At 34.4% G+C, this 19,956-nt stretch overlaps 1 protein-coding gene across 5 annotated transcripts in view; it reads left to right on the forward strand.

Annotated features, from left to right (window-relative positions):
- The first annotated feature begins 840 nt into the window (after window positions 1-840).
- LOC119606925 overlaps window positions 841-19,956 on the forward strand; it is a 32,166-nt gene continuing 13,050 nt past the window's right edge. Inside the window, exons 1-5 of one of the 5 annotated variants that reach the window (XM_037960591.1) lie at window positions 841-2,676; window positions 13,001-13,147; window positions 13,425-13,586; window positions 16,715-16,891; window positions 17,126-17,296. In XM_037960591.1, coding sequence (XP_037816519.1) covers window positions 1,446-2,676; window positions 13,001-13,147; window positions 13,425-13,586; window positions 16,715-16,891; window positions 17,126-17,296 — 1,888 coding nt within the window. In that variant the 5' untranslated portion in view covers window positions 841-1,445. Of the gene's footprint in view, window positions 2,677-13,000; window positions 13,148-13,424; window positions 13,587-16,714; window positions 16,892-17,125; window positions 17,704-19,956 lie in introns of all 5 variants that reach the window. The other 4 variants (XM_037960592.1, XM_037960593.1, XM_037960594.1 and 1 more) reach the window with 4 other exon arrangements.

A 19,956-nucleotide genomic window follows, 5' to 3' on the forward strand; every position in this document is an offset into this window, starting at 1 on the left:
GCTCTAAACGGTTTCTCTAACAAATTTTCATATGCATAACGAGGAAGTGTTTTTGAGTTAAGGATTTGTATTTGGACATATGGGCTCATCAGGAACGAAATCAGAGTTTCGGAAACTAGGATACCTCGGGATTTTCTAAAAGAGAGGTTATATGGGGACAAGGGATTAATAAACTTATAAATTTTGGTAGAAGGATTTACACCTACATCAGTTATTAATGCAGAATATCATCGTGATATTAGTGTTTATAAGTTAATTTTGACCATCGGGTCATTCTCTGAAGGAGACTTTGTATGGGAACTAGGGTCAAATAAGGCCCGATCATTACAAAGTATCATTAAGACTTATATAAAACTAACTTTTGCCGATTTTTGAAATGATACAAGAACATTTAACATATTTATGAGCTCAAAAGACCTATTCGGGGGGTACGATTATATGGGGGCTTTACGAAATAATGTACCGATTTTAACCATTTCTAATAGGCTTCGTCCTTGGGTCAAAAGAAGAGTATGTGCCAAATTTCATCAAATTATCAGGGTTTACATATAAAAATTCTATATAATAAATACTATATAAAAATTCTATTACTTATATATAAAACCTGTTATAATGATTTTTGAACATATTTAGTAGTTAAACCAATTAACGAAATATGAAGATATTCTGATATTCAGTTGTCCTCCATAAATTTATTACTTTTGAAACAATTTTTTCCCCTTATAAAATATTATTTATGAATAAGGCCCTTAAACTGAAATATTTCATTATTTAATATTAAACATTCCACAGATTCATTTTTCATTTAAAATTATTTTTTTTTTGTTGTATTCCAATAGAAAAATGTGCAGCTACAACATTGAACAACACTGAACAATAAAAAAGCGATGATATAAAATATTTAACAAATAATATATGGTATATTATAAACATTCATAAGTTGTACAACTTTAAAATACATATAACTAAAAAAACACATACATATGTACTTACATATGAAGGGTCAAAAAGTAAAACGATTCACCCTCACATCAGTGGAACCACAAAAGCCAAATGAAAAACATATACGAGGCTTCCAAAATCAAAACGATTAACTAACTACTGAAAAAAAAAACGAACAAAACGAAGACTACAATGCGACACTAGAATAAAACGAATAGATTTTTTTGTAAAATTCCGAAATTGAACATTGGCCAAAAATTATAAATTGAACTAAATGTTCTTACGTATTTCAAAACAAAAGTAGCACCCACACACAAAGGGACACTGAGACACTAACAACTGCAAGCACAACTAGCTCAAGAATAGACAAAAAAACACACAGGAAGTGGCTTGCTAGGAAGAGAATATATTAGAAAATAAGCAAAAAGAAGAAAAAGGAAAAGTAAAAGGATATAAAAGAAAAAGTTTTCAATAAATGGGCTGTTGTGTATCGTAAATGAGCGATGGCCAAAGTTTTAAATTACACAAAGTATCATAAAATAAATGTAGCAGACCATCGTCATCATCATCGTCGTCGTCAACAACAACAGCAGCAGGAGCAGCAACAACAACTACAACAACAAGAACAAATAGAACAACCAAAACAACAGCCACTAACACAACAAAAACTACGACTAATAAAGCAGCAACAAAAACAACGACAAACTCAAATAACCACAAATCAAAGTAACAATGACAACAATAATAAACACAGCCATTTCAACAACAACAGTAGCAACAACAACAACAATGAATTTATCAGCTATAGAACATTGCAACAACATGTTGTTAATGACCAACCGACACATTTTCATATTAGCAACGCAAATTTTCAACAGCTAACATCCGTTTCCTCTTTTAGTATTTTAAAAAATCGAAATTCAAAAATCAATAAATCTCATAATGTTAACAGTAACACAAACAACAAAACATTTGTGCATTCATTAGCCCCACCAACAACTACAACAACATCACTATCACTACCACCGTCAACAACATGTTCCTATACCCCTACTCCTCCGTCAACATCAACTTCTTCACCAACTTGCTCTACCGTAGCGTTAAATTCTACTACTCTCTCCATTCCTTCTACTCCCCTATCCTCATCGCATCTAAATCTCTCCAACACATATTCGACCTACTATTCAACATGTTGTGTCTTAACCTACAATATGTTTACGGCTTATGCCGAAGCTGCAACATTGCAACTGAAGCGCAAAACACAATTTAATAAACTACTGCATGTGAGTGGTCATCCTGATATGCGTAGTATTTGCTATTTAATTCTGATGGCCTTCTTCTACTGGGGTGTCATGATACGAGCTGCTGTTGCCACAAACTTAACCACTACACAAACGCCACCATCAACCACCACCAGTCATGTGGAAGAGTTAAATACCAAAACCATATTTTATTCGAACTTAACTGCAGAGACCAGCACCATACCCCACAACAGCTCCAATGGCATTAGGGCTGTTCATGGTGAGGGCGGCGATCCACCCCTGCCACTATTGGGTAACAGTAGTTTAAAGCTTCCCATTTCATTACTTACTTCTGATGATACTTTAACTAACTACCAGCGACGTTTGCTAATGCGTCGTGAAGCCGCCAATGTGCCTGATTTCGATGAAGATGATTCCAGCTATCATGATGACGAACTTGATGAATATGAGATTTTAATTAATAATAAATCTGGTGAGTACCAATTATAAACTTGTTAATGTTGTAGTGGATTTAAATGTGAATTTAATATATGGGTAGGAAATATGGAAACCAAACTAGTTCCGTGACTGATTTTTTCTTTTACAGAAGGATATCAACATAATATACACGATTTTTTTCTTATTTCACACCCCAATAAGTCTGAAGTAAATATTCTCAAATCATTACCCCCTTTTCCCTTTCCACGTTTCCTTAACGTTTCAAAATCACCAACAAAACGGTCAATCATTATATACGAAAAGGTACAATGAGCTCAAGGATTAAATTAGGCATTTGAATCGGAAACTTGATTTCTTAGACAATCATGTCAATGACATGGCAATAATGGTAGAGGAATCAAAACAGAAGCATTCAGAATTTCGCGATACCGCAAATATGTCGTAAATGATTCGTTACGCAAAAAGGTCCCAAATGCTTAGACGTCAAAGAGTTTTAAACGAGTAGCGTCTCTGTGCTAACATTATTATTGTTCCCCGGGTCAATAAAACCATCTGATCATTCATCAAAAGGGTAAAGGATGATGCTAGTTATACAATTTTGAATCTTTTAATGGATGATCAAAAGAGTATCAGTACTTCAACAGAAATATTTTTCGAACTAGTGCAGTTAATAAAGTTTATGTGGACTTTAGCGTAACTAAGTCCTCCAGGTTCTTCGATACTAGCTCGTCCATTAGCTAATCTTTTAAGCATTTTATAACATACCGGTAAGCTCCTATCAGGCTGCTAATGCAACAATGATTTCTAAAAAAGGAGGGGCTAACAACCCTGAAAATAATCACCCAATAGCAAATTGTTCTGAGTTCAAGATTTTTTCAGATGTGCGGCACGAATCTGTTTCTATTCCCTTTCCAATAGATCGAAATAACCTACTATCTCAGACTTCCAACTACTATCTACTCTTTCATGGATGATAGCAACATCGTATTCAATCAATTATATGCCAATCCTTGAGAGTATTGGTTCAATGAGGCAAACATGACTTGCTTAACTGAGACCCAAAAACAATCTCTGACTGGGGAGTCGATTTCAACCACTATATGACTCAATATTATGTTTAAACACACAAATGCACGTTGGACTATGTTGCTTCATCTATATGTATTTATAGGTATCAGAAGTTCTAAGCATGGGAATACGGTGTGAAATTCTTACTATTTACAACATTTACTATATCAGACCTATAATATAAGAAGGGCTACTATACATTGGCACCACTCATATCTGCTAGATGCTGTGTCCAGTGCCCAGTTTATGGCGGTTTTTTCATTGATACTAGGGAATTTGCATAGCGTAAGATCTCAATTAAAATGTTTTGTTTTGGCCTTGAATTTTCCTTCTCCAGATCCCCCCAAAGACTTGTTACCTTCATGAACTGGCCCCATCTTGGTGTTTTTGCAATGCTACCTACACTTCTAGTCTGCCGAGACTATAAACTGGTGATGATCCTCAGCCTTTCTTTGGAACGATTTGGCATTGGGTCCAACCAGAGAACCACATATTCTGTTATCACGGAACCGGTAGCCCTTAGGGCTGAGTTTCGGACTTCGTCTTGTCCCGGTTGTTAGAGAGGTTCCGGTATGCACATGGTGGCTGTGGTTTAAACTCAAACTCGTGAGATACACGGTAAAGTCTATAATTCCGGATAAGTTCGGTGTTGTTGCCGAGATAACAGATATCCCGGTGAGGAGTGACTGGTAGGCTAAGCGTTGAAAATGAGTTGGGTGAAAATGAGTTGGGTGTAAAGTGTATATAATACGGAATGGATATAGGGGCCTCCTCCGTATATCTAGAGTGAGTGTGTCGGATGTGTTATTCAATATGTGTGTCGAATGAATGAGAATTATGCTGGGTTGAATGGTGATGGATGTAAGTGATACCATTGACTTTTCCTTTCTTGTCCGGCTATGTTCAGAGTTTCCTCTGTTCATACCAGATTCATCACAGTATGTTCTTTGTGAGTAGGAACTTACCTGGGGATTATTTGATAGATTCGTATTTCGGTCTACCGATTGCGACTCTAGGTGCTGTTCCCAAATCAAATACCATTTCATCTGTTTGGTTGTAAACGAAAATGATGTTTTTGCATCCCAGCTATGGTCGGAATATGTATAGCTAAAGTTCTCGAGAAAACTGTCTTTACATGGCACAAAGGGGCTAAGGTGAGTCGTTCGTAGCTCACTTTGTGATTGCAAATGTTCCACTTTGAAGTAGGACGTTTGTCAGTTGTAATGTACTAGACTTCTGACCAGCTCCAGATAATATCGGCAAAATCCTGCACACTGCGTTCCACGGTTCACATATTCGATAAAACACATCGTAACTACCATGATAACAAAAAGACTTTGCGTCTTCCTAATCGCCATTGCGTATTCTAAATTTGTTGATGTAGATAGTATTACAACATATGCTAGTCTTCATGTTAGTCTTTGGCGCTTCTTCTATTTCCAGTGACCTCAGTTTCGATCCCTAAAGATGTGAGAAACTTAATATTCCATTCTGATGCCAAGGTGTTACGATTAAACTGAGTGTTCATTTGTCACATTCTGCTAATGTCTAAACTAAATATATCTTTATCTAATTTCTTCCTTATCTTATCTGAGTTACCCAATTTTGGGAACCGAGAGCAACGCTTCTCAAGAATTTATGGGACAAATACTTCTCCCCTATGTCAATAACGAATGAAATCTAAATGAAAATATGTATATATGAAATTGAACTTTGACATACTTTTTTACATATTCTTCCTGAAAATTTCTAATGCATTCCAAGAATTTCATAATATATAACATATTACTTAGAAGTGAGTAACAAAAGTGAATAAATTGTAACAAATAAGTATTTACATATTTTTTCCTCTTTGAAAACTGTATAATAATTATGAAATTCATTTCTTCTCCTACACACAAACGTACTTAATGCAACATCATCCACAACACTGTTCTGAACATGAACATGAAATAGTGGCAAATATAGAAACACACTTTGTGGTCAACAAAATAAATTATTAGTTTTAGTTTTTTTTTTCAATTGTTTTAGCCATTAATTTTACCTGCAATGTATTGGACAACGTTGTGGTTTCTCTATAAAGGTCTTTCAGTTTTAATAGTGGCTACTATTTAGAGAGTATTTATAATACTGTGGAAGAATAATAACGACGAATCCGAGGAAATACATTCCCATGCCTCTCCCTTAACCATGTTTCGGCTAATTGGAGAAAGGTACTATATTGCACCTTATTTTTATCGATCAACAATCAGATACAAGGCTCAACATCTCCGAATGCCGGAAATCAATGACCACAGCCTCCGGTCTAATAGACTGGAACACTAACAATTATGATACCGGATGCACACTGGGACACTGAAAGATCGGATACAAGGCTCAACATATACCAATGCTGGAAATCAATAACCACAGCCTCCGGTCTGACAGACTGGAACTCTAACAATTTAGAACCGGATGCACACTGGGACACTGATAGATCTCAATACTAGTGGTAATATAAGAATTTTTGTTGACATCCAGGCGGCACTTATTTTACTTAAACTACCACACCCCAGGGTCTGACATTATTCTTGTCTAAGTCCTAGAGCTAGCCAGATCAGATCAGCTTTGGATATTTCTAACCATTTTTCAGTCGTAACTCCGTTGGGATATGTTAAAAGTAGTATCTTCAGTTTCTTTCTTAAAAGACTTAACCAAAATGGTGTAATCAGGATATATGTATGTATAGGGACCGAATTAATGGAGTCACTTTTAATGGGGTTTTGGACAGAGATATCTGCATAGGCTCCCTTTCAAAGAATATGTTGCAATTATAATGATAATGGAACATGTAATGGTTAGTTAGTTAGTTAGTTAGTTAGTTAGTTTAGTTAGTTAGTTAGTTAGTTAGTTAGGTAGGTAGTTAGTTAGTTAGTTAGTGTAGTTAGTTAGTTAGTTAGTTAGTGTAGTTAGTTAGTTAGTTAGTTTAGTTAGTTAGTTAGAGTTGTAGTTAGTTAGTTAGTTAGTTAGTTAGTTAGTAGTTAGTTAGTAGTTAGTTAGTTAGTTAGTTAGTGTAGTTAGTTATTAGTTCGTTAGTTAGTTAGTTAGTTAGTTCGTAGTTAGTTAGTTAGTTAGTTAGTTAGTTAGTTAGTTAGTAGTTAGTTAGTTAGTTAGTTAGTTAGTTAGTTAGTTAGTTAGTTAGTTAGTTAGTTAGTAGTAGTTAGTTAGTTAGTTAGTTAGTTAGTTAGTTAGTTAGTTAGTTAGTTAGTTAGTTAGTTAGTTAGTTAGTTAGTTAGTTAGTTAGTTAGTTAGTTAGTTAGTTAGTTAGTTAGTTAGTTAGTTAGTTAGTTAGTTAGTTAGTTAGTTAGTTAGTTAGTTAGTTAGTTAGTTAGTTAGTTAGTTAGTTAGTAGTTAGTTAGTTAGTTAGTTAGTTAGTTAGTTAGTTAGTTAGTTAGTTAGTTAGTTAGTTAGTTAGTTAGTTAGTTAGTTAGTTAGTTAGTTAGTAGTTAGTTAGTTAGTAGTTAGTTAGTAGTTAGTAGTTAGTTAGTTAGTTAGTTAGTTAGTTAGTTAGTTAGTTAGTTAGTTAGTTAGTTAGTTAGTTAGTTAGTTAGTTAGTTAGTTAGTTAGTTAGTTAGTTAGTTAGTTAGTTAGTTAGTTAGTTAGTTAGTTAGTAGTAGTTAGTTAGTTAGTAGTTAGTTAGTTAGTAGTTAGTTAGTAGTTAGTTAGTTAGTTAGTTAGTTAGTTAGTTAGTTAGTAGTAGTTAGTTAGTTAGTTAGTTAGTTAGTTAGTTAGTTAGTTAGTAGTTAGTTAGTTAGTAGTTAGTAGTTAGTTAGTTAGTTAGTTAGTTAGTTAGTTAGTAGTTAGTTAGTTAGTAGTTAGTTAGTTAGTTAGTTAGTTAGTTAGTTAGTTAGTTAGTTAGTTAGTTAGTTAGTTAGTTAGTTAGTAGTTAGTTAGTTAGTTAGTTAGTAGTTAGTTAGTTAGTTAGTTAGTAGTAGTTAGTTAGTTAGTTAGTTAGTGTAGTTAGTTAGTTAGTGTTAGTTAGTTAGTTAGTTAGTTAGTTAGTTAGTTAGTTAGTTAGTTAGTTAGTTAGTTAGTTAGTAGTTAGTTAGTTAGTTAGTTAGTTAGTTAGTTAGTTAGTTAGTAGTTAGTTAGTTAGTTAGTAGTTAGTTAGTTAGTTAGTTAGTTAGTTAGTAGTTAGTTAGTTAGTTAGTTAGTTAGTTAGTTAGTTAGTTAGTTAGTTAGTTAGTTAGTTAGTTAGTTAGTTAGTAGTTAGTAGTTAGTTAGTTAGTTAGTTAGTTAGTAGTTAGTTAGTTAGTTAGTTAGTTAGTAGTTAGTTAGTTAGTTAGTTAGTTAGTTAGTAGTTAGTTAGTTAGTTAGTTAGTTAGTTAGTTAGTTAGTTAGTTAGTTAGTTAGTTAGTTAGTAGTTAGTTAGTTAGTTAGTTAGTTAGTTAGTTAGTTAGTTAGTTAGTTAGTAGTTAGTTAGTTAGTAGTTAGTGTGGTGCTTCGAAGAACGAGTGTCGACTCCATAACACTGAACCCGTTCGGAAGGTGTCAGGTTAATAAAAAGCATTTGTCTAGATGTGGAACTTATTCAATTTTCCTGGGAATGTGAAAAATTATGTTCTTACGCCTGACATCAGTAATCTGTTCGCTGTTTAGCATCAATATATGTATGTACATATGAATACGTTAATATTTGCTCCGAAATTCGACTGTACTGGTAGGGCTTTAGTTTTTGTATATAAAATCCATAATATTAGGTGCTCTCATTAACACAGCGGCTTTGTTTTAAACACCTTATTTCAGTTGCTATATAAGATAGTGTCTTTCTTCATGGTTATGCAGTTGCCTACTGTATAAAGACCACATACCTTAAAATCACTATTATTCATACTATTGTTTTCAAAAGACATTCTTGATGATGTTCCTGTTAAGGTTGACGCAAATGTTTCTTAACAAAGATGTGTTCAATGAAATATGTATAATATGTGTCTAAAGAGGTAAATATCATGTCTTTGTTAAATTATGATTTATAACATTTATAAAGTTTCCAAAAAATGCCAAAAATCATAAATCAAGTTCAATTCAATAATGATAGCAATAGAATAATAGAACATTAATTTAATATTTTAATGCAACTGAATGAAGACGGGATTTCATTGTTAAGCGAAAAGTACGAATAACAAAAGTATTTGTTTTACTAAAGCGTTTTTCTTTTTAAAAGTTCAAAATTCAAGACCAAATGTATATAATAATGAATACTGATGTTAGTATGTAATTTTGTAAGTGAATGTTCAAGAAAAAATTTTGTAATCCATTTATTGTCTATTGTTTTATTTTTATTCTCTTTAATATCTAATCTTGTATAATCCGATTTTTGTTTCAGTGTTTTCATTTGGTGTCGTTTGGTTTGGAATATTTTTGAAATATTTGCATATTTGCTATAATTCCTTGACCTTTAGAATAAAAGGAAATTACTTATATTCAGATTATCACACACATTTTGTTTATTTATGTATGAGGGTAGTCAAAAAAAAGATGAAAAAGCAATTTTGTTTTTTAAATGGATAAATCACAATACCAAACATTATAGAACTTACAAAGATTTCCTGATTTTAATTCTTATGGAAAGGATTCTTGGATAGAATAACATGTTTGGAAATTTTTAATAAAATCTTTATAAATATTGAGAGAAACTTAATTTGTAATTACTTTTAAAAGACATTCAAGCCTGACCTCGTACACTCTATATTTATATTATATCTGTATATAAGTATAAAATGCTCATAATAAAATATTTATTACAAATTCATGTATTTTTTAAAAATATACACACATTTGTATGAACGTACATATGTATATACATATGTATAATACTGCAATATAATGGAGCGTATAAAAAATTGTCAATTCCTTGCAAAATATTTTTAAATATATTTTATATATTTACTAAAAACTATCCGCAAAGTGCACATGAATATTGTTCTCTTTGTGTATATTTGTACCACCAAAACCAACAGACCAAACTATTCGGTCAACCCACCAGCCAATCAGATAGAGTTTCAGCCAAAATTTGTTTACTACAATGGAGCTAAACCAGAAACTGAAATAATATATTAATTCGGCTTAAATCTATTTCTAACAACTATAGTATAGGAGACATTGATGGGCTACTAACTGAAAAAGCTATCAGTGGCAATAGTTTGAAAACAGTTTTAAACCTTTTATTTAAGAAGGAGAAGGGGAGCCGCAAAAGGGGGGAGGGGGGGGGAACACAGGGGCGGAACGAACGAACGAACGAACGAAACGAACGAAACGAAACGAACGAAACGAACGAACGAACGAACGAACGACGAAAGAACGAACGAACGAACGAAACAACGAACGAAACGAAACGAACGAAACGAACGAAACGAACGAACGAACGAACGAACGAACGAACGAACGAACGAAGAACGAACGAACGAACGAACGAACGAAACGAACGAACGAACGAACGAACGAACGAACGAACGAACGAAACGAACGAACGAACGAAAAACGAACGAACGAACGAACGAACGAACAACGAACGAACGAAAACGAACGAACGAACGAACGAACGAAAACGAACGAACGAAACGAACAAGAACGAACGAACGAACGAACGAACGAACGAACGAACGAACGAAAACGAACGAACGAAGAACGAACGAACGACGAACGAACGAACGAACGAACGAACGAACGAACGAAACGAACGAACGAACGAACGAACGAACGAACGAACGAACGAACGAACGAACGAAAACGAACGAACGAACGAACGAACGAACAACGAACGAACGAACGAACGAACGAACGAACGAACGAACGAACGAACGAAACGAACGAACGAACGAACGAAAAACGAACGAACTAACGAACGAAACGAACGAACGAACGAACGAACGAACGAACGAACGAACGAACGAACGACGAACGAACGAACGAACGAAACGAACGAACGAACGAACGAACGAGAACGAAAAACGAACGAAGAACGAACGAACGAACGAACGAACGAACGAAACGAACGAACGAACGAACGAAACGAACGAACGAACGAACGAACGAACAACGAACGAACGAACGAACAAACGAAACGAACAAAACGAACGAACGAACGAACGAACGAACGAACGAAAACGAACGAAACGAACGAAACGAACGAACGAACGAACGAACGAACGAACAACGAACGAAACGAACGAACGAACGAACGAACGAACGAACGAACGAACGAACGAACGAACGAACGAACGAACGAACGAAGAACGAACGAACTAAGAACGAACGAACTAACGAACGAACGAACTAACGAACTAACGAACGAACGAACTAATAAACTAATAACTAACTAACTAACTAACTAACTAACTAACTAACTAACTAACTAACTAACTAACTAACTAACTAACTAACTAACTAACTAACTAACTAACTAACTAACTAACGAACTAACTAACTAACCTAACTAACTAACTAACTAACTAACTAACTAACTAACTAACTAACTTACTAACTGGTTGTTGTTGCTTTAGGACTTTAGAAGAAAACGAAACGACTTTAGAAAGAAACGAACGATCAGAAGTAGGAGAGAGGAACAAAAACAGGTTTCAACTTGGAAGAATTGTAAGAGAATCTGAGTCTTCCTATGAAATCTATTTGAAGATATTTCTAATTCCACTGATAAAACCTTGTAGACTGCGAGGGCTGAGTCCCGCAATTTCTCCCAGTAATCAAGGAACCTATTTCTTAGCCATTTTCAACATGTACCTATTCTAGGACTGTGGCAAATTATGTGCTGAATCGTCTCTAATTCCTCTGCATCTCCACATATCCTCCTATATTGTATTACTGTTTCTCTTACTGTCAAATGCATTAATTAAGAAATACCCTCTTCAAATATCGTCAGCATTCTTAGTCTGCTACTATCCAATTATAGAAGTTTCTTGGCCTCACATCAAGTGTTAGCCAAATGGCAATTGATATTCTGCCATCTATTCTACTATTCCAGGACTGGCTGATAATGTTACAGCTTCTTTCGAAAATCAACCTACAATAGTAATAGATGGGTGTTTTCACTTTTATATCCCTATCATCTATGTAATAGTTCGAACGTAATCTAGCTAATTCGCCCGCAACTTTATTACTTTTCACATTGAAGTTCCCCTTCACACAGCACAGTCTAATAGTAAGTAAAACAATCTACAACCAGGCGCGAATGTACCGAATAACATAAAAATGCTCTAAGAGCAGCTTAACTATAACATAATCTAGGACATAAACTGTCACAACTGACTATAGATCGATATGATTCCGTATAATTTTCACCGAAATTATACCGATATGTAAGTACAGCTTACCACATCTGGTTGCAGACCCCAAAACTTTTCACTTTTATATCCCTATCATCTATGTAATAGTTCGAACCAAATCTAGCTAATTCGCCCGCAACTTCATTACTTTTCACATTGAAGTTCCCCCTTCACCCAGCACAGTCTAACACAATCTAGTCACAATCTACAATCAGGCGACAATGTACCGTATAACATGGAAATGCTCTAAGAGCAGCTTAACTATGACATAATATATGACATAAACTGTAACAACCGACTATCGATATGTTTCCGTATAATTTCTGCCGATATGTAAATTCAGTTTACCACATCTGGTTGCAGACCTCAAATCTTTTCTATAGAATTTCCATTCTTTCTTGAGTATTTTTTATCCCATGAAAGTTTGTTATCAAGTAAAGTCTATGAATACTTAGCTCTAAATTAACTTAGTTTGACGTCATCTAACATTGGCAGCCTTTAGTTGCCTTACAATGTTTAACGCCCAATCGCTCAGGATTGATTTGTCTATATCAAGAGCTCACAATAGAAAAGATAAAACACCCCCTGTCGAGTACCCCTGGTAACCCTTCTTTTATTGCAATGATACCCAAGGTTCGATTTTTTAATTCTGCTTCTAAGCATGCAGACTATCCACTTCATCAGGAAGTCCTGAAACCCAAGCTCTAATGAGGCTTTTCGTTGCGGTCACACATATAATTTTAGTAGCCCTACCTATCGTTCCATCATTCCAAATTGTCGTATGGGTTTTATTTGCGTATGTTTATGTGTCCATTGATGTTCCCAACAAATCTAATCATTAGCGTTAATGTTTTAAATTAGTGTTAATTCTTTCCCCCAAATAAATTTGTTCTACTTTCAACTTTAAATCCACTATAATTTAAAGCTCTCTATTGACACTTTTTCTATTAACATTATAAATTTAACTTACAGCTTTAGGTAAATATATAGGAGCTCCATGTAACAATTCGAAATGTGAGTCCACTCTATTGCATGTCGTCTGTGAAAAGGATACAAATACATGCGGCTGTGAAAAAAACTATCCCGTACAACTGGGTTTAACCAGGGGGTGCGATAAACGTAAGTATTTTATACATTGAACTACCAGGCAGCCAGTTAGCCATTCATCCATACAACCACTTTCACACTAAAAACATATACATACATACGTTTGTCTGTATATAACTGAGACATCTGAAAAGATTTATGATTGAAATCCATTTTTATATACATATGTTGTATGTATTGATGATGATGGTGTGTGATGGTTGGGAGTAGTGATGATGATGCCGGTGCTGGTTTGGATTTCTTTTTTCTATTGTGTGTTTTATTTTATCACGTTCTCTCGTTGCAACAGCTAAAAAACTAGGTGAACAATGTTTCTACGATGAGACATGCCAGTACAATGATGAAAATTCCCTTTGTGTTCAGGTGCGTCATAATGCCATGTGTCAGTGTGCGGGTGGTTTCCATTCGGTTAGCTATACAAAACCAACACGACGAGTATTTTGTACTCAAGGTAAGTGTGTATACAATTGCCATTCTCAAAATTGTAAGTATTTTGTAGTATCAACCGACCATTCGACCGACCTAACAACCGACCACTAAATAAAGCCAATGGCTCTGTAACTTAAGCTGTTGGCAGTGAGCACCGTAACACTTATAATTTATTACAAGATGAAGCATTTTTTGTAAATAATAGTAGATTGCAACGGTATCTTTTACAATTTCTTTTATTTAAATATACAAGATGTTTGTCAGTTTTTGACAAAGTTGCATTTTTCGTTTTCAAGATATATCTCAATCACATGTAATATGAAATGATGTTACAGAAATGTTATTACCATTCTTACCATTCCATTGTGTTTTTGCGAAAGTAACAGATGACAAAAATATCAAATATTTGAACTAGTGGTCGGCACAAAGAGAACATGCCAAACAAACGTCGTTGCTAAAAGTTAAAAACGAGTGTTTGTTAAGATTTACGATTGTATTAGTATTATTTACTTGCAAAAATGTTATAGTTCTTGGTCCCTGGATTATATAGCTGCCAACCACTGCACAGTTTGTATCTTTCTAGGGAGTGACTTAGTAATATATTTGTGTTCTTTAATGGATGATAATATAAAATGACACTGAAATAAATTGGTAATAAACGTAAACTTATACCTACGAAGTCTGTTAAAGAAGGTCCTTAACATCCACAGTTCAGGATATTTACAAGGTCATGTCCTGATTATATCTGTCATGGATTACCTTGAGAAGGGTAAAATTAACACTGACGAATACTATTCATGGGTGTTGAAAATATTATCTTCAAATGAAGCTGCGCAAACTCACCAGATAGTGTAGTAGTGTTACCAGATCTGATAAACTATGGAACCTGACGAGTATCTCTTCGATCAGACTGTTATTTTCGATTGAACCAGCGATTTTATTGTCTCTGAACCCTGTAATTACTTCAATTCAATTCACCGATTTCATTTTCCATTTACCACAAATATACAACGAAGTAGAAGGTTAGCTACTCAAACAAATTAAAGTCGCTTACGTGGGCCCGTCTGATTCAGTCCCGTTGTGATACCCTGTTGGTCGTAGAAGTTATTTTATATAAAAAAATAATACTCACTACTTCCAGAGTTAAACCAACAGGTTCGATTCATGAAATTTAGGATTTTTTTAAGATTTATCCCAGATATATCCTCCATACAAGAGAGAACAGCAGATCCAAAATAGAGTTCTCTGCTCCCAGCTAATGTTGTTCCACATTAACAGAGGAGATATAGTATCCCCCTCATTGTGACAACTTCTGCAGCAGTCATTGTATTGGAGACACATTCTTCTGGCATGATTGAAAATAGCACAGTGTCCCGTTATTACCGATAGCAGAGTTCGTATTTGCTCCCTTCGAAAACTTAACAGTAGAATTACACAACTTTTTTTCTACGCTTAACCTGCAGTTATCATGAGTAAAGTCTTTAACAACGCCCTTTATAAACTCTACAATTGAGATAAATCTTAAATCTGCCGAAATAATGTTCTGAGGGGTGTCACGGGCTGCATGCTTATAATCGCTGTACGAAGAAAGAAGGTTCTTCAAGACAAAGAACTTAACATTTGTCTGACAACAAATTCTTCGCGGAAGTTCCCCACCGCCTACAACAGATGCAATAGAAAACCCGACTTTTAAAACAAGAGTAGTTTTTGTTGTTAGAACCAGCACTCAGGGGATGACCCCTACTCATGCAGTACATTGTGTTGCAACTAGGAAAATAGATTATGGGAGGGAGAATAGAGGGAGTAGTGTTTGTGGACATTCGATTTAAACCTACCCACATTGCAAGTGACAGGAAAGACTTCTGGGGAAGTTTGTTTCATATACGGACAGTATGACTAAAGAACGAGTTCTCTCTGTAGTGCATTGTGCGATCCACTGGCCAATCGACCACAAATGGTTGTGCTCTTGCTGAATGTCGTGGGTTACGTGTCAATATGCGGGTTCCGAGAACAAGTTCCCTAATTTTATAAGAACACATTCCATTATAGTATCGATAGGACAGAGTAACGCATCCCACATTGCGACGATGCTCCAGTGAATCAATAAAGTTGGATACCCTATTGTCACCTGTACGCGGTAGAGTAGCCCCAAAATAGACTTTGAAGCGCCGGCCCATACATGAGAGTTTTATTCCATTTTAGTTCGGATGTAGGTGGTGTAGATAGTAAGGATGTCAGAGGGAGTGAAATATGTCTTACACCTTTTGAGAAAACCGAGACACTTGAATGCTTCTTTCGACACTCGAAATATATGTTTGGTCCAGCGAACATCACACTCAAGGTAAGGATAGAAAACCCGACTTTTAAAACAAGAGTAATTCTACGTTCGGTATGGATCAGAATTAATGTCGTTTGTTTCAATTTAAGGAATAATCGGTTAAAAGTAGCACTAGTTTTAAGACTGGATCTTGATACAGAACCCTCGGAAAACTGATTTCAACATACACACAGACAGACAGACGGACATGTCTAAATCGACTCCGCTATCTATAAGGATCCAGAATATATATACTTTATAGGGTGGGAAAATTATATTATAGAAATTTAAAACGGAATGACAAACTTAAATATACCATTTTCACGAAGGTTAAGGGTATAACAAGGGAGAATCGAATTTCTGTACAAATTACACGGACCAACAGGATTTTAAAAGTGTCGAAACCCTGAAAACAAAATAAACTTTTTTAAAGGACTGAGCAGCGCTGAAACCGAATCTGGTCTCAGAATTTATTCCATCACATCAGGTTTTCAAGATAACATGTTATAAAAATTGAAAATAAAACATTTTTGTTCAAAATTTAGGTTGAAATAACTTGAATAAGAAAAAAATATAACAGGGGTTAAACCTTTCTTTTAAAGTCGACAGATTGAACTTTGGAACAACATAACAAAATTTATAAATAAAGAGATCTTAGGGCCGTTATAGTGTCTCAAATATGGTCAAAAAGGAGTTTTCTTTCGATTTTAAAAATATCTCGAAAACTTGATGTGATAGCGAAATTCTGAGGCTAGACTCGGGGTTTCGAAATTTGCTGGCCTGTTCGAAGCAAAAACTTACTCAATTAATATTTCCTCCCTTTCAATCCACAGATATCGACGAATTAAATTCGGATTTACCAACACTGCTGGGCGTATGTATCGGCATTGGTGTACTGGCTGGTCTTATCTGTATGGTACTCCATTTGTTTAGTAAAACAAAATATCCACGTCATCGTAATTTCGGTGATGCAAATTTACCGCCACCTATAATGTATTCAAGTGAAACAGGTAATATTAATCCATGTTAAGCAAGCAAGTGTCCAACCAATGACCTACTAAGCCATGTATTTGGTGTAGTGTTGTGTTGTATATTGTTGTTATTATTATCTATATAAATATTATTATAAAAAAAACACCTGCTATTTAATATTTTTATTATTACTTATTATTATTATAAATTACTATTATTATTATTATATGATTTTGGCTATTGTGAATCTGATATGCCTTCACATTTACCAGGTATACCATTGACAGTGCAATCCGGTCGTCCCTCCTCACGTTCAAGTATACGCTCTAGTGGCGGCTCAATCGGTTCCTATGGTAATCGTCGTTCGTCAACGGGAGGCGTAGGCGGCAATAATAGTGCGACAGCTGGCTCCAAGGGTATACTTGTCTCAACATCACGCACAGGTGCGGCTAGATCAGCCGCCATATTGCTTATATCGTGTCACTTAACAACCTTATCTAAACAAACGGCCGCGTCACGCGTCTCATCGCGTCAAACTAGTGGCGCTGGTTGCAGTGCCAATTCTCGAGATAATCTTGATGAGAACGGTTCAGATCCGGGTAGTCGAAGTTGCGATAGTACACTATCGATGACGCGTCATCTGCAAAAGCAATTAAATCATCAGCGTCATCTATTGAGCTTCGAACTATCGCCGGCCAAAACAAAAAATCACGATAGAGTTAGAGCATTGTTGGGCCTAAATGGAATCGATAATTATCGTAGCGATGATGATGCGTTAAATAGTTTAGATAATGGTCTTTTAGAAATTGGTGCACTTCCTACACCGGCCAGTGAAACCCCAAGATTTGCGGTAAACATTTCTTAAAAAAACAAAACAAACAAAATCCAAAAAAAATAAAAAAAATACCTACTACTACTACAACAAACAATCAATCAAACAACCAATTAAATCAAACAAAATTTTTTTATCAATCAGTTTAATCAATATGACGTAAAAACCACCAAAATTTCCAAAAAACTAATTTTAACAAAAACCATTTTATATTTGATAATTTTTCTCTCTCAAATACTCCAACTATTTCTTTTTGAAAATTGTTCCTTGAGTTTTTCTTTTCTTTCAAATCCAAATCCTCTTTTAATTTACAACAAAACAACAACATATAAACTACTATTTAACAATTAAAACTTACAACAACAAAATCTCTATTTAAACAATTTGTTATTGTATCTGTTAACTAGACTAACTAAATTATAGCAAATTTTTTTAGTGTGCGTGCGTGTGTGTTATTTGTGTTTTAGTATTAAATATTTAATTAATTAATTAATTGTTGTTATTAATTTTTCTAACAAAAAAAAAACAAAACATCTCTCTATATCATTATAATTGATGTTGTTTTCTGTGTGTGTGTGCGTGTTTGTTTAGGTATGTGCTGCATTTTAATTAATTAGCAAATTAATTAAAATGACAATAAACACATACGCCATACAAAATGTTTAAATTAATAATATTCTTATTATAAATATATTCTATTTTTTCTCTAATTGTTAATGATGGTTAAATCTACTTTGTATTCTATTCAGATCTAAGTATTGTTCTCTTTACATACTAATACTTATACATTTTTTCAATTAGTATTTTCCTTTTTTTATTTCTTTTACTTCCTTTATAATCGTTTGATAACTGTTTAAATAATGTGTTAAATTTAAAATTTAACTTAAGCTGTGTACACACATTGGCCTTAAAAGTAGATTATGTAGATATTTAATTTCTAATTTAAAAGACTTAGTTTTATTCAGTCAATAGTAGGTACTAAGGACTCTTCTCTAAAAAAGGCGTATACTTAATATTTGTAATATCAATAAATCATTAACACGTATACGTATCGATGTGGTTAATAATATAAGTGGTTTCCACTTGAAATGAAAAATATTAAGATTAGGTTTTTTTGACTGATTATATATTAACAGTTTTTGTTCCTTATAATAAGAGCTACAACTTTACCTTGGAGAGTAAATCAAAATTTCAAACTGTTTGCATGATATGAGCTTTTAAAAATGATAATTTTTTCCAAAAATGGCATCAGATTAACACCATCAAGCTCCCTTCCTTTTATAGCAAATACATTCGTTCTTTCATTGCACTTCTCACCAAGTGACCAGATTCCGATATGAAGCAGAGCTTACCACTGAAATAGTATTCGCTTCTGGTAGGCTCTAAATGTATAAATTTCTGTTGGCGTCATATTTAATCCAATCCAATTTATACATCCCATAATAGCTCGGACATCTGCCTGGAAGATATTGATTTGTCTCCCCATTAAGAGCCCTACCACTGAAGCATTCTCTAATGTTCCACTTGACCACAATCTCTTATGTGGAGATAATATTTCACAATGCCCGTTAATTTCCGATGTTTGTCCAGTATACATTAATAACATGTCCAACAACCGGCATTGATCAATTCTCCTAGAGATAAGGACAGCTATATACATATATTTCAATTGGAAGGATATCTTAAAAATGTTTCCAGAGCTTTAGTTTACATAGTGCTCATGCCACCACTTATACCAAAGTAACATGAATGCTGAACTCCTTGTTGTAGTATTCTATAACTGTTTAGAGCCAGCAATAGATTCCCGCAAAGGCTTTCTATAATGTTTGCCATTAACATGATCCTCTATCTATGTCTATGTCTTACAGTTCTCGACAATTTCCTCTATACGATCGGACACGTTTGGTGTTTGTCAAATATGTCCAGCAAGAGTTGATAACCTGTCTTGTAATCCACTTTGGTCAATTAGCTGGCAATATTTCCAGAGCTTTGGTTGACTAAGTGCTCATGGCATCATTATTCGAGGAAAATATGTAACGTCGAATGTAATGACGCCTCAACAAATTTGTTCCTAATATAGGAGTAACATCCTAATGAGCTTGTCTTGAAATACCAAATCGTATATCTTGATCTCTGCAAAAGTTCGATATTAGTTGATCCTTGCCAGAAATAAATTAAAGAATGGACGACAAAACTATATTGGTATTAACTAATTTGCATTATTATTTGAATCAATAATAAATCAGTTATGCTTACTATCCCTGAAGGCCG

Source organism: Lucilia sericata, unplaced genomic scaffold (genome assembly GCF_015586225.1).
Source record: "Lucilia sericata isolate MDLA Ls3-8-SP2 unplaced genomic scaffold, ASM1558622v1 Contig000635F_arrow, whole genome shotgun sequence".
NCBI lineage: Eukaryota > Metazoa > Arthropoda > Insecta > Diptera > Calliphoridae > Lucilia > Lucilia sericata.